Below are 16593 nucleotides of genomic sequence, written 5' to 3' on the forward strand. Positions count from 1 at the left end.
TTAATCAGACCAGCCCTCAAGACATGCTAACACCTTCTGAACCACAAGTTCCCTCATTGTGGCTATGGGAGAGGCTGCTGCAAAGGCTGCCTCTCATCAGCAAGGCATGTTGAAGCTTTGGAAATTTGAATAATTTTTTACTTTTCTAGAAGCCCTTCAGGGGCTGGGCAAACTACAGAGGTTCCTTCAAGCCTTTCTAAGTGGTTTGGAACTAGAGACTGTAATTTTTGAAGGTAATAAATATTGTAGTTTCACGTTAATGCATTATTAATACATTTTTTAATTTTAAGAATTTAATTTATTTTTAAAGTAAAATAATTAGATTTTAATGTCCTGGATTGAGAATTCCCTGTGGCAGAATCCTTCTGTAAAGGGTGTAGGGGTACACAGGCAGGAGGACTCCCCTGCTGCTGCCAAGCACTTCTCCTCACCTGACCTTCAAGTGAATCTGTGAAAATCTGGGTGTCTGCAGGAAGTTTAGGATGGAGTGGTTGCATATGTGACCTAAAAGAGAGTTCTGGAGTTGCTGAATTTCCTGTTAATAAATCTTATTTCTCTACACTAATCAAGAAGATGCTTCAAATCAAAATACTGGGTTCATATTACATGGAAAATTGCATGAGTTTGGGCTGTAAAAGCCAGAGTAATATTTTGCATTGTGATTTATTTTATACAGCAAACACTTAATAAGAGTTAAACTAAGAGTCACCACCTTAGGCCTTTAGTAGTTGGCCTAAAGTATACAGCTAATATTGTCTCTCTGATCAGTACCCAGTATCCTCTTTTTCAGAAAACAGACAAATCTGTGCACATTTTAGGTTGCTTTTTCTCTTGATGGCACAGGAGGCCTGCCAATGGAAGGCTCTGCTCCTAATGTTTGGAGAAAATTAGGAATTCTCCAGTAAATGTGATGATGGATGGGAACACTTAATTCACGTGAGGATCATGGTGAGGCAGGTCCATTTGGCCCATCTCAAATTCAGCAGCGAGTTCTGAATGTTTCACAACTTAATCATCATACACACTGCAAGAATTATTGCTACGGTCAATCTCTGGCACAGGGTAAAGAGCTCCCTAAAGCACAAACAGCAGATCCCCTGTCTGTTATGGGCTGCAGCTTCTATCACCCAGACATAACATATATCCACATGTATTACCAGCAGTGAGGTGACAGCTCAGTCCAGAAGCAGGTGAAAATCCCTCACTCTGCACAGGAGCTTGGCAAAGCAAGGACCTTGCTCAACAAGTGAACAGTTCCTAGGGTGGGTGATTGCTTTGCCAAGTGCTGCCCTGGCACCCTGTGCCCTCAGCCTCCAGGTCCATCCACGCTCCCCCCACCTGGCAAGCGGCACCTAAAGCAGAAGTGAGAACCAAACTTTGCTTTTGCCAGGGTGAAGGGCAGAGTCCAACCACAGTGGCTTCCCTAATTTGAATGCTGACATCTTTGCTGCAAGTGACCTTTGTGATATCTCATGGAATGCAAACAAGTGATAACACTGGCAGGGAGAGGGGGGCACTGAGACTGAGGAGGAAATGCATATTTTCCACATCACATCAGGCCAATTATCAGTTATTGTCCTTTGCAAAATCTTTTAACTATGCTTACAGCTCAAAGAGTGAAGCTGTTTAACCTTCACACCACTCAAATGGCAGTTCTGGCCCACGCAAAGGAGCTAAACCCAAACCCAAACTTTCTAACAAGTTACACGTCAGGTAGCAGGAGAACATCCAAGCTTGTAAAACTCTCAGAAAGGAATCCCAGTATGTCCTCACCTGTCTGGCAAAGGCAGTGCTCCAGCTCCTTATCAGTGGAGCACTACTGATGCACTTAATTTTGGGACAGATCCAGTGACTACTGAAGGTGAGTTATAGAGAGCACAGGCAGCAATGCCTTTGTGCTATTGGTGATTCCTAGGAGGAGATTTTTTATGATGAACCAAAGGTTACAACCCTATTTCTGGAATTGTTTTCCCTGACTGATTCACAGAGCCATGGTTTACTTCACTGCAGTGTCAATGAGTACAGTTCCTGGAACAGACTTGCCCAACATTTTGTTTCATCATCTGTGTTGTTTTTCTGGTCCCTCCTTCTTGTGTTTGACAGAAAACTCAGTGGGCAACATCTTCATTGATAAACTCTTGTCTGGCTACATCCTCTTCAGCTTTATATGCAACATCCTCTCCTGGTTTGGGCTGTTTTACCCTACCAGCATGGATCCATCACTGACACTGAACACATTCCAGCTTCACAGAGATGCACACCATGAAAGCTTATGTGCCTTCAGAGGTTCTTTTTTTAAAGCCAGTGGATTTTTCAGTCACATCAAGTAATTCAGATTTTCAATGTTTGATAATTAAACAACTGATTAAGACATAGAAAAGAAGGGGTAAGTGCAGGTTCATTCTGACTATATATATATTCTGACTTTTTGGTTTTCATCCAAATTTTACAAAAATCTCCAAAAATTACATAATTTGCCAGATTTTAGTTCAGTAAGAGCTACATTTTCAGAACCAGCCCCCACTTTTGGGAACACCCAAGTGACAGTATGGGCTCCCACAGATAACCTGCAAAGCACAACCCTGGCTCATGCAAAGTTCAAGGCTGCATCCCATGGAGCTGAGAGCTGCAGAGCAGTGAACACTGTTAGGAGAGCTCTCCCTCTCTCAGAGAGTACCTTTGAAGTACTTAACTTAAAAGAAAGCACAGAACAGTTGATTAAAGGGGAATGTGGTATTAACAAAGGCATTATTTTTTGAAAGCCCCTGGAGAAAGAAACATGCAAAGCGCACTGCAGAATGAGGACTTGCCTTTTCAAGAAAATGGGATTCGGGGAAAAAAAGTCATTGCTTTGACACATCAGCTACCTGCCCAAGCTTTGTAAGGTGGTTGCAAGTAAAAACAAACCAAACATTTCATTTCCAAGTATGAAGTTATCCTTTGTGTCCACAGAGTTATCCAATCCCTTTCCTGTAGGACAATTTGTTAGCACAAATCCAGAACAAAAGTGGTCCCAGAGCAGGTGCTCCAGAGGAGAGTTAATTCCTTGTTCTTCCCACACCGGGACCTTTGCTCCCACCAGTCCTTGCTCCCATTGGGGTTTCAGATTCCCAGGCCATCGCTCCACTGTTAACAGCAGGGCAGCTGTAAAGCAGGATAAAGTCTTTTTCAAGTAGTAACCAATGAGGAGAGGAACAATCTTCCACTAATCTATCTCATTTAGAAGCTGAAATGTGGGAATCTAAATCCTCTTGCAAGGAGCAAAAAGTCAGGTCGAAAAGATGTTGCAATTTACTGCCATATTGTGCCAATAAGCAATCCAGAAGGGAATTACCAAGCAGCATGGCTGTCTTTGTATCCCATTTCCTTTCATGGGGAAGGGAGAGAAAATTTTTTTGCACAGATTGGAAGTGGAAAAATTATATTTTCCCACTGTAGAGCATTGGCCAAAGCCTGGAGTGACATAAATATTTCCCACTGGAAAGCAGGGGAGGAGGGAAGGAAAAAAAGGAAAATAATACAAGTTCTACCCTTCTTGGGATATGGCATATTAAAAATGCCATTGGAGTTTACTGCACATTAAAAATGTCACTATTAGGTTGTTTTCTCTGGGACTGTGGAATATTAAACAAGCCAGAGACTTTGAATGTTCATTTTGTTTTTTGGTTTGTCACTTTTGCCTGACAGACATTTTCCTACTGTTCATGTACAGCTGCTTTGTTGGCATCAGCCATCACACAATCTAAGTGCTGGAGAAAGTAATCCAAGTGGTACAAAATGTAATTACCTCTTGAGAAGAGGGAGTAAAGTGCAAAATTTCTCTCAAGAATCTTGAAGACAGCTCTGCTAGCCCCCTCAACAGGGGCTGGTCTGGCTCTCACTGGAGGAAACTCTCTGGTTACATACATGAGAAATTGATGGTTTTGCTGTAGAATAAATTCTGCCCACATTGGATAATTATACAAGGACTCATTCCTTCCACTGCATAAATTAATGAAAGAAATTCTCTAGCTTATCTTCATATCAGACCAGACAAGCACAATAATCCTGACAGTATTAAGATAGCACTTCAAGTTCTTTGGATAAAAATACACAGAAGAAATGTCAGCCATCCATACTTCTCCTGGGTTTAGACAGGAGATCAGTGAGCTATTACACATTCCACAGGTGCAGTAGTCTGCATCTCCAAACCTCTTCTTCAGTGCAGTGTTGATAATTAAAAAACTACCAAGACCCCATAGCCTGTGCTCAAAATGCTACAGACCAGTCAGAGACTGACAGCAGCAAATTCTCCCTCACAAGCTGGTTTCTGGCATGTATTTGTTGTCAAATTTCTCTCAGTTTCTTTTTCTGGAGCTTTTTGTGACAGGGAAAGTAAAGGAAATCTTTATTGCTGGCCAAAGCTCACATCTGTTTACCAAGCACACTTCTCTCTGTGCACATGTTTTTACCTTTTAAGCTGCAGGTTGGCAGGCTTTACAAGTGTTAGAAGATGACAGCTACTGGAAAGGAGCTTTCCCAGGCAGTTGGTGAAGCTGTTCAGACCTGTCATGGCCATGATTCGTTTGCAAGAATTAAATCCTACTTTTGTTAATAAAAAAGGAACAATAAGGAAATAGAGAATGAGCTTGCACTTCAGGAATCTGCCCCATAAATTAGCTATTCTTGCTTTTCCTCTTGACCTTGCTATTGGACTGAGGAGCAATGATTTACTACTAAAACATTGCCACTTATCTCTTACTTAAATTTGCATATTTTAACTTGAGCTACAAGATCATTATGATCTTGGCTGCTAGGTTAAAGGATGATTTTTAGGTACACACCAAGAAATTAGGACCAGGCTACCTCTCAGCTCTTGCTGCCAGTTTCTAGCCTGGCCCCAAAACAACAGATTCAAACATGAGGAGAAGCATCACCACTCCCTGCCCTGAACATCCTGGGCACGGCAGAGCCAGCCCTGAGCTGTGTCTGTACGTGAGAATAGGGAAACACTGCTGTGTTCTGAAAGCCTTTGCCCTTTCAAATACAAGTACACTCTGCTCCTCCTTTGCTCCAGTTAACAGAGACATGCCTGTGGGATGACTTCCCCACTATTTACATATTTCTGCTCTGTCCTGTATTAGTCAGTGTTTCTGTCTCCAGCCTGTAACCTTTGGTCAGGTCTGGGATCTGCCTGGACTTTCTGCAGTTGTGCTGGAAGACCGATTCCTCCTGCAGTTCAAAATACCGTGGGGAGGAGCAGGGTTAGGGTTTTCTCCCTCAGGCCCATGCTCCTGCTTCACTGAGAAGTAGCTGAAATATCAAATATCTCATCTAAAACCAAAATTCACAACAATGAAAAGTTGTTTTGTCTTTTACAAGAGCAGGGGCTCTGTAGAAGCATTTCACAGCCCAAACTTTTCAAAAGAAGACTATTGGAGGATTTTGATCCATAGCAAAAAACAAGCCTCATCCAAACACTCCCACTGACTGTAGCTGGCATTGGACTGGACCCATATGTGAAATGTAAGTAAAATACCCTCAGAGTCCTTCCCAATACAGTGGATTATAGCAAGAGTGTTTTTATATATAAAAAATGGGGTTATAACAAAAGGGCATTGCTATGTCCACGGCCTTCCTTTCCCCTCTCCAGACATTCAGGGGAAAAGGCAAAGAGACTGTTCTCACACACATTGATACATCACCTCCTCAACAAACAAATCCACAAATTTGTTTCCCCAGCATAAAACTAAAACAAGCAGAGAAATATTTTTCTTCCAATGTTTGCTTTCTATTTATTCTCCGTTGCTACCTTTGTGCCTGCAGCAAGGTCAGTGTTCCTGAGAGCCAGGCCCCACTGGTTTTGCATCTGCTGTCTCTCAAACCCCAGAGGATGGCACTAGAGCAGCTCCCCCTTTGCAGCTGGCAGGCACAGGACTACTCCAGAATTGGGGTGAACATGCAGAATATGTTGGGAACAGAAACTGGGTTCCAGTGGGACAGGGATTAGAGCTGGGATGAGGCATATCACATCAGCTGTGTTTTTAGCAGGTTTTCAAGGAATTGGAACCTTAAGTTTCCTCTTTAAGAGCTGTGATGTTATTGTTGCTATTATTATTATTCCAAATTTCTTTATCATTATTTTTATTTCCCTGTTGTCTTCTCCATTGTTCAGAGAAAGAAAAATTCTGAAAGTTTGCTGGCAGATTCACATTCATTTTTGAAGATGATCAAATAGCTGCAGGGATTTATTCACCCAGTTTCAAGCAGAAAAAATCCATAAGGGAGAAAAACCCAAACCTAACTGCACATATCTAACCAGGGCAACCTCACAGTGCTGTGATTCAGAACCTTGCTGTAGTTTCCTCACTACTTGGGAGCATTACTGTCGGTGTTGACAATCTCTTCCTGCAGAGATCAAGGAAGATTTTAGCACATTCTGGGCATTATAAGAACCATAAATAACAACTCATTGAATGAACCTCACTTCACTAGGCATGACTTTCCCAGACTTCTATAATGTGTAAAATCATTTATTGCTGGAAGACCCGTGAAACAACCAGCCACAAAAGCCCATTGCATCTTATTGTTTGAAGCCTAAACCTCAACATCATTTATTTCTAAGCTAGTTTTTGGGTACATACAGAAATCAAACCCTGGTAAAATCATTTTAATTTCCTGCTCTCATTCTTTGGGCACAGAGTGGACCCGTGAGATATTTCACTTCTCTTTTTTTTCCACATTACTGGTAAACTCCAGTTTCAGCCAGGATGCCCATAAACAAAACTCATGTCAGACAAGGCAAAGGTTCCAAAAAGACAGTTACTAGCTCAAAGCCAGAGTGTTTCATTTTAGACTTCATCCCTATTTAAACCATGAAAATCTCAGTAAGTATTGAATTTAAATCCACTGTCACTTTCTTCAGGCTCTTGTCAAATGACTCATTATTAGTTTCTGGTTTACAATACCTCCTCGATCCCCATGCTGAGAGGGACCACACTGCACGAAGCAGAGCTGCTGCACACACAGAGCAGGAAGTGGTCTCCATCCCAGAGTGTTTGGGATCCCAGACAGAGCAGACAAAAGATAAGAAAGAGGTGCTATGTTTCCAGCATGTGACACTCAGCAGGTCAGGTTTTGTCATCCTCTTATCAAATGAGACCAAGTTAATACGTACAATAAAGGGTACATGTGGCTATTTCTTGTAAGAAAGGTTCTGTCCCTTCTTACAGGAGTAACCACAAAACCTCCCAAGCCTGTCAGATCTATATGAATCCTCTTTTTTCCTGTGTTATGGCCCCTGTCCCATGGCCCCCTCTCACACAGAAACAACAGCTCACTGCAGAACAGTTTCTGCAGGATAGCACAGTGTAGGGATATGTTTACCAAAAGGGATCTGTGTAATTTCTGGTTCCTGTTGGTCCTGGTGCCCTATTTCTGTGTGCCAGAAATGGGGAGCAGCACACTGCCTGCAAGCAGAACTTTAATTCCATGCTCCAAGGCCTGTGGGACTAGGCAGCTACCAAGAGAAAAGTAATTGCACAAGCAAGCCTGAACTCCCAGCCAGGGCTGCAATGTGTATAAAACCCTGGCTGCCTGATAAAATTCTGGGTTACCCCAGGCCCTCAGTATCAGCAACATGACTGTTTTCCATGCCAAGCTACCTTGAGCCTGTCAAAGTAGGTTTAATTGCTGATTTTCTCTGCACAGTGCCCAGGGCATTATATGACATTGGCTAGGCCAGCTGTCCCGGGGAAATGCTCCAGGGAATGACTGCTGTGTCTATGTCATCCCTCATGACTAAGGATCTTTTTCAGAGCAAGCCATCCCTGCAGGACTGTGCCTGTGGTCCACAGAACACTACAGAGGGGCAAATGGGAACTCCAGGGCAGAGCAGCAGTTGGCAGCTGCACAGCAGAGCCATCACTTTTGCTGTACTACTCCTGTGAGTTTCCACTCAGATCACTGTGCTGTTGGAAGGAATGCAGATCTGTTTCAATCTGAATTACAGTCAGACCTGTGGGTGCTGAAAGAATGACAAAACAGAAACAGACAGAATAAGGTGAATAAACATGTTGTAGGAAAAGTCAGAAGGAACACACCAACAGTATTTCTAGAGGTACCTGCTCCAATATTCATGGTGTGATTCATATATCTACTAGACTACTGCAGAAACCCTGGACTAGTTCCACAATTCTCATCAGGGGTTTATGTGAAATTAAGTCATCCCAAATGGCCATTCAAACCAAGGGTTACTGACAAGAGAAGGGATGAAATAAAACATTCCTGTTGTTCTAGACACAAAAAAGACTGCTAAGGAAGTAACTTTATAACCTGAGAAGGGTCTGCAGCTTTAAGAAATTCTCCCCTAAAGGTTGTAAAGCTTTTACTATGCAAAGTATTTTTGCTATTATATACACTGGCGGCCACTAAGTGCAGCTATTGTTTCTGGCGGTCATTCAGAGGAGGTCGGGACTGATAAAATGTTTAGCAGAGTTTGTTTGGGTAGATCCATCTGTGTTTTTAACCTCCCATACAGCCTCTGGTGTCCTTTTAAAAGATGCTGGATGTTCCTGCGTCTAATAAATGACAGGCTTTACTTTTATTTGCCATTTTTTATTATGTATCATGCCACAGAAAAGAATGTCTTCTTTACATGATCCACACTTTTCTCTATGGATTACAGAAGCATTTAAAAAATAGGCTGTTTCTTTGCTGTGGGGCAGGGGTGCAGCTTACACAGAGGTTACATTTCCTTGGGAAAGGCCATGTGGAGATGTGGCCCATTGCTCTCACTCCTTACACCTTGGGCTGAGCTCATGCTTCAGAGGAACAAAGAGGGGAGATTGCAATCAAAGGGCAGGGAGGCAAAAGGTGTGTTGAAAGGTTCTAGCAAGGAGCCCAAGATGGAGCTTCCAAAAGGAAACATTTTCAGATCACATGAGCACCAGGAAAAATATCCTAAATAGTTGGGAAGCACTGTGATAGCAGTGTAACACTTACACTGGCTGGGTTTGGTAGGGCAGGAATTGAAGCAGCCCCAACATAAAGTCTCAGGATTGCACAGAGCAAATCATGGGAGCACTCAGCATCCCACTCCCCTGCCTGCCTGCATTGCATGAGCACAAGGTGAAGCACCTCAGTGACAACTTCTGCTACTCTTTATGAGTATTCTGTGTCCAAAACCCGACAGAAACATTGCTGGCACTACATTCCCTCAAAATGCTGTACAAACGTTTGCTGACTGCGAAGAAAGTGAGAAATTGTATCGCCATTTCACAGGTGGGAAAGATACAACACCCACGGATGTAAAAAGACATTTAAATCCTCCAGTGAGAGTATCCTGACATCTGAACACCATTCTGTACATTTCCTAAAGCCCTTTGCATCCAGAGACAGCGCTGTCCTGCTCGTGTGTCAGGTGCCTGCAGCACTCACCTGAGCTTGTCTGCCACGAAGATGACGCGGCGCTCGAGCAGGAGGGAGGCGAAGATGCGGATGATCTGCCGCACGCTCAGGCACTTGAAGAGGCACTCGAAGTCCACGTGCTCCAGGCGGGAGTCCATGGGCCTGCGCAGCTCCAGGACCTGCACACAGCCAGCGCACAGCGGGTCAGCAGCGCCGCGCCAGCCGCGCCCCGCCCTGTGCCCGCCTGCGGAGGGGACACGCTGTGACCCCAGCCCCTCGTGTGCAGGCACAGGAAAACGCTGTACTGCACAACTCCTGTCATGCCATTCTTCCCAGAACACAGCTGTGTGCACTGTCTGCTGTCATCTCCAAGGGGAGAAGAATTCCCCCTTCCAAACATTCTCTGAGAGCATGAAGCAAGTAACAATCAAACTCTGGAGATGGAAGCTTACAGGGTTGAAACTGTCATAAAATCAAGGTAAATCGGGTTCTAAGCTTGACTAACAATTCACTTTAACATCTAGAGAGAAGTCTGGGACTCACTAAAAGGCCAGAAGACTTTAAACCCAATTTACTTCATTTCCATTCTTCTGTAATGTGCAATTCACTAGATAATGTTTAAAACCTTTCTCTTTTCATATAAAGATATGTACATACATATATACATATATATATATACTTAACTGGGGAGTCAGGACAAGGTCTTAGATGGTGAGTTGTGACATCCCTTTACAGTCTAATTTTCATACTTCATCCATGACCTCAGGCCCTCTCCTTCCTTTTCTCAAATGTCTTTTCCTTGATTCCTTTATTATATCTTCCTTTTACTCTGCAATTGACATGTTCAGATGTGGAACTTGAAGGCAGAGGACAGAAAAAAGAAGAGGAAAAAATAACATGAAGAAGAGAGTAACAGGAGGAGAAAAATATGAAGCACAAGACAGCAAATGATGGAGTATTGAGGAATTTGAGGAAACAGAAGGGAAAGAGAAGAAGTTGGCCAACTTGAAGCTGTGTTGAAATCTCTGAATATATGTTAACAGGAACATGCATGCATCTTCTTTCCATATGTCCAAAAATGACCATCACTTTATTGCTTTAGACTAGTTTCGTTTTCATGCACGTGACACCACATTCCACAAGCAGACTGGATCAGCCTTTAACTGGAGTAGCCCTTACAGAATTCCTCACAAACACTGTTTTAAGGATGTGCTCAAGATCACAGGATACTGTAAACAAAGTGAGTTCATATCAATTTAGTCGTGATATTGTTTGTGATCACTAACACACAACTGTAAAAAGAAAACCACTCTTAAAACAGTATTTATCAAATCAAATAGATTTGATTTTTTAAGCCTGAAATACAGGAACAGTATGATGTATAGACACCCATCATTCAGCTGCTGCCCCAAACAGCAGTAAGAAACAAATTGTGGAGTGACTCTGCCTAACTAATGCTGCCTAACTCTTCCTCACAGTCAGCAAAGGTGCCCACTTCCATTCTTTAGCACTGGGATTGCAAGCTCAAATCAAGTGCATGGGCCAAATCATGAGGGGCTGATTCTACTGCAAACCTGCCAACACGAAAATCTTGCTGCAGGGTAGGATGCAATGCAAGTTATAGCAGCTTTTACAAATACCAGGGATGTTTTCTGCTGCCTGGCAAAGCCTGCTGCTTCAGTCTGCTCATCACAAAGAAATACACAGTCTGCTTCCCAATTAATCACCATCTTTGTTTAGGCAAGAGGAGCCACAATGGAAGGACAAGATTCTGTTCCTAATTAAGCCAGTGCATTCCATTTAAATAACGAGTTTGTACTAGCAACAACAGAGAGCAAAGCTCAGCCAGAAGAGAGTTGTTTGTTTGTTGGAATTATCTCAATATTTTTCTCTGGGAGAGTTCAGAAGCTTGAGCAGAGGATAAAGTTGCAGATCATGGCTCCCAGTTACATTCACACAGAAAAAGCATTGTCAGCTCTTTTTCTTTTTATGTCAATCACCCTTTCAGATGTTGCCTCTCCAGAAGAAAATGCAGGTGACTCTAAAATGCCTTGCAAGTCACTTATACAAGGTACCCTTTACTTTGCATACCATATATTACAGGCCCACTCCATTGAAATCAGTGGCGTTACATTTAGAGAAAACATAATTTAATGCAAAAACAACAAAGGCTAACCCTAAGGAGGGTGAAATAACCCTAAAGGGGAGTTTTTCTCTCTGCTTTCACTATCTGGGACAAATTTTATTCCTATCTTCAGTAATGAATCCCCTGTATATGCTTGACCATCTGAGTGGAGCTACTCTATTCTTACATATGGGCATGCAGAGAACAGAATTTGACATGGTAAATGGCTGGCCAGCCCCAAGCTGGAAAAGCCTTTTAATCAATACTGCCATTTTCCAGTAAGGCATACATTGTCTAATGCCAGGCTTCTGGCTACTTGAGTCAGGAATAAAAAGAAATGGCATCAATTATATGTGTGCACACAAAGTTTTGCATGACATACTTTTCTTTGAGAGCCAGTTAAAAGGTATTTATTACCAAAGAGAGACATTTAAATGCTGCTGGTCACTCCCACCACGGCCAGGACCAGCAGTAAAAATGTTTGAAATAACAAGCAGCTGCTGAAGTGCTCAGGTACAGACAGCATGGGAAATTCACACTTGCCTCTTATCGCTGTGATAAAGCCCAGCAACGCTGCAGTCTCTGAGCTGTACTAGGCCAGGCACACTGGGACATTTGTGTTGGCTGCTTTTCTTACACACAACTTATTAATAAACATAAAATAATAAATACATAACCATGAATTGGCTTATAATCATCAATGGGAACTAGCATTAGCATGTCCACAGTGGTGCAGCTCATGCTCTGCTTATTTTGAGGGTTTGCCACCTCACAGCCCTGCAGGATCTCTTTGTCTCCTCCTGCTTTTCTTTTGCTGTTTTGATACTGGAGTGGTAAAGGGTAAAGCTTTGACTTTTAATGTTTGCAGTTTCTTTTTACCTCATTTCCAGCTCCAGGAAGGAAGGTTTTGACTTTGATTGTCTTTCCAGGTGCAGGAAAAGGAGATTCCATCAGACTTCTCATAAATGGATAAACCAGGGCAGCAGATATTCCCCTTCTCCTTTCAACCTCATCCAGGATCTGGTCCATTAGTAAGACATAAGTGAGAGAGAGACAGAACATGTCAGCATCACATAGACTTTTGAAGCATCCTTTGACCCATGTGTGCTTAAACACATGGCAGATCTAAGTTTATGTTTCCTCTGTCATGTATTTCTTCATTACCATCAATCCATTTTTTTTTTTTTTATGTTACAAAATGAAGCCTGTTTGTGAATGTTATTAACACAGAGGCAAGGAAGAATTAACAAGTCTGGAAAAGAGGAAGAAGACTCAACATGACTAAAGGGATCTATATATTGTTGGGATTATGCCTGAACAACAGGGTGAGCTGAAGGAGAGAAAGATGAAGACAAATCCCATTATCACAGCCCAGGTCAGCATCACATCTCAGTGGTACATCTTGAAATTTATATCAAGGAAAATCTTTCTTCTGCACTGAGCATCTTTTCCATTTCAACTGAAAGGGCAGGAAGAAGTCAGAAAGCAATGCTGCCACTATGATAGCAGGACAGAGCTCCTGAAAGGGTCCCAGCAGTGGCTGTCAGGTCAGAATCTGTGCTGAGCTGGAGATCATGAGCTGCCCCTGAAGCACACCCAGCTGTTCACACTGGTGCCTGCATTAAGGTCATTTTCTCTTGATGAAACAGCAGTCTTGAAATAAGCAGATGAAACTTCTTAAAGCTAGAGACTATTATGTTCTTCTCTTTTTGGGCACATGGGGCAACATAAATTAGATCACAGCTAAGTTTTCCCACATTAGACTGAGCATATAGATAAAGAAGACAGAAAGCAAGGTTCAAGGCAGTTAGTGGTTTAACCTGCAATGGTGATCTTTAAACCACCACTCCAGAGCAAAAGGCCATACAAGAGTTAGTGGGCCTGAGCCAGGCATTTTCTCTTGTTTCTCTTGGAATTTATTTTCACTGAAGCAGAACATTAAAAAAAACACTTAAGCACAAGCTGGTGACCTGTAAGGAGAGCTGGTGATACCAAATGCCAGCAGAGGCATTCACTGGTGCACAGTTTCCCCTTTCTCCCTGTGACATAATGAAGGCCTAACTAAAGCAAAGCTGGCCCTGTGTACATAACTTTCATTCCAGTCCTTGGAAATGGCACATAACCATAAATGAGGACACGGATTTCACTCTTGATGTAATGTGCAGCATAGCCATCCTCAGCAAACAAAAGCAGCAATGAAGCAGGGCTGTGCCCCAGGTCCCTTGCTGCTCCTGCACATTGCCAGCACTCAGTTGTGTTCCCGCAGCCACAGGACTGGCTATTTGATGCTTTTTGTTGCTGGAGTTGGGGTCATGTGTGTGTCATATGCCTGGCTCCAAAGACCTTCACAGCACAAATAAAAGGAGCATTTAAACCAAATAAAAGTTGAACAGAGATCCCAAGAGATAAAATGGTCAGAAACATCTGTTGAAACCATGACCAAATGAACTGGCTAGAAGTGAAAATAGCTGTGGTTTTCAAATCTGTCTCAGCAATAGGTATTACAACAGTGAGTGAGCAGGAAAGGCTTTGTGGAAGACAGTTAATGAAAGTTATCAGAAATAGGATGAGAAACATTTTAAACCAGAGGAATCTTTTTGCTTTTGTGATAAATAATATCCAAGATTTAATATCCCACGGTCTTTCATCATTCACAGTGTAAGGTAGAGACAGCTATTCATTGTATTGAGAGCCAGTTGTCTGACCTTATGCTTCAGCTGCAGTGATACTTGGTTCTAAGGAAGATACTTAATTTTTTTTTTCCTTGTAAAATAGAGCACTATCAAAATTAGATAAAAACATAATAGCAAACAAATCCTCATGAGTTCTGTCTACACCATGAGTGTGGTGAGCTGGGTGATCCTCCCAGAACAATGCATTCCATTTCACACAGAGATATCTGTGTTTAGATACATATTACATCTAAGAGACACTGTTATAAACCCTTGGTTTCAGAGCTTTATGAAAGACATCAGAAGCAAAATTGCAATTGACTATTTGCAACCCAGCTGTTGTTCTTCACACAAGGCTTGTGTTAAAGTTTTATCTATAAAAACTTGAAATCTGCTTTAAAGACAATATTCTAATATTATTAATATTAGATCATATGAACAATATAAATGTTATTATTTTATTTAACAACAATTATTTACATGCTTTTTTCCACTTTATTCCTAGGAAAATTAGCAGGTAAAATCTGTGAAAGTTCTGAGAGATTTCCCATATCTGAACTGAAAACCTCTGGCAAATTAAAACACAATCAATTAAAATTGGGCCAATCAAAAGATCATCTGTGCTTTATCCTAGACAGCTAGGGTGAAAAAAGAAGTGTCACTAGTTTTAAGTGTATAGAATTCACATATCAAATAATCTTTTTTCTCAGCCTCATCATTCCACAGGGTGTTGGAATAAAAGTGGTACTGGCCCATCATCCAAACTATGGATGCCAAGAATTACAGCTCAGCACAGAACGGCTGTAGAAAACAATGGAAAAAATGTTGGTCAGCCAGATCATACAGACACCCAGATGTTTTCTGAATCAATTTCTGCCTCAGTCACAGAAGTAATAAGACATTCTTAGATGAACCAAATAATAGGGATGGAATATCCAAAACAGCAACTGTAAAATAGTTATCTCCCATCAAAGGAAGGAATTCTTCCCATCTGGCTCATCCCTACAGATGTGTCTCAGTAAACAATCAAATTAAAAAGCAATATTAAAAAATATCTCCTTACCTTAGAAAATAAGTCAAAGCACCCCAGGCGGCTGATGACACAGTAAACTTCAGGTAGGCGTGGGCCTTTTCCATTGGGCTGGTAACAGCAAAGAGAAGATGGGAATTGCACATTAATGTAGAGCCATGAGGAAATACACTTCTCTCTCTGACCACACAGTTGGCCATCATGTGACATCTCTCACTATTTGCTGCTCCAACAAATAGCTGCTCTTGGAAAAGCATCATATTTCTTCCCTAAGACAGGAAACCGAAAGGCACAGATAGAGCTTATCCCCTTTGGAAATCACAGCCTGTTGCAGCTGCCTCCCAGCATGCAGCCATAAAAGCACTTGGAACCAGGGCTGTAACTCATGCCTCTGCTAGCTCTGTCCCCTGCTCCTGCTGCAGCACAAGGAGCAGGGCCACCCTGGGGCTGGGTGCTGCAAGAGGAGAAGTGCAACATCAGGGGAGGCCATGATGGCCTAAGGTCCCCACTCCCTCACTCCATGGTGCTCCAAGAGAGCTCAACCCACAGAAAGGGAGCGCACAACCTAAACAGAGGCAGGCTGCATGAGTAAATCATTACCTTCCTCAGACCAGCTCTTGATAAACATGAAACTCACGTAACTTAAACTGTGGCAAGTATGAATCAATGATACACATCCCTCTTACCCCCACCCCAAGAGAAACTGTGAAGACCATCTGTGGATGTGACAGCCTGGGCAGAGAGTGAGAAAACGAGACCCTTGCTCACAGTGGATTTATAAGACTTTTTAAGGAGTTGTAGAGAAAGGATGATAACTTGTTAGTATAAACAACCTGCAGGTGGTGTTTTCCTACTCTGTTTTTCTGTTCTTCTCAAGGAAAGATGTTTTTGTTAATTAGCCAATCAAGTAGAATGTGTCAAAACTGTCTATAAAAGAGGAGGGTTTTTTGTATTAAATTTGCTGTAGTACAAACCAACCTTCTAGTGAATCGGTGTCATTTCTTGCTCAACAGTGACAACCATCCTCTATAACCATGCTATAAAAGGTTTATCCTGGAGAAGCAAATGCTTCCTCAGCATACTGGACTCTGCTATCCTGCCTATTCCACTTTGTCTCTTTGTTGGACTCTACTGGTACTCAGCTCCCCCATGGAGTGTTTGAAATTCACATGCCACAGAGATGACAATCAAGAGAAACTGAGGGGTAGCTGTGCCTTCTAAACCTGAATATTGCACTCAAGACTTGGACAGTCAGCAGGTGCCTGCCTGTTAGAATAAAGACCACAAAAAAATACCAAAGCTAAGTGAATACAGATGAGTCTATTTCTGGATCCAAACCTGCTCACTACACGTCACATCTCTGAAAAAGCAGAGCCCTT

At 42.3% G+C, this 16593-nt stretch overlaps 1 protein-coding gene across 1 annotated transcript in view; it reads right to left on the reverse strand.

Moving 5' to 3' along the window:
• Positions 1–16593, reverse strand: part of DENND2B (DENN domain containing 2B) — a 149426-nt gene that overhangs the window by 11106 nt on the left and 121727 nt on the right. Inside the window, exons 13-15 of the mRNA XM_077784286.1 lie at positions 15248–15325; positions 12392–12532; positions 9418–9566 (exon numbers count right to left, since the gene is read on the reverse strand). Coding sequence (XP_077640412.1) covers positions 9418–9566; positions 12392–12532; positions 15248–15325 — 368 coding nt within the window. The remainder of the gene's footprint in view (positions 1–9417; positions 9567–12391; positions 12533–15247; positions 15326–16593) is intronic.

The sequence above is a fragment of the Lonchura striata genome, chromosome 6 (genome assembly GCF_046129695.1).
Source record: "Lonchura striata isolate bLonStr1 chromosome 6, bLonStr1.mat, whole genome shotgun sequence".
Lineage (NCBI taxonomy): Eukaryota > Metazoa > Chordata > Aves > Passeriformes > Estrildidae > Lonchura > Lonchura striata.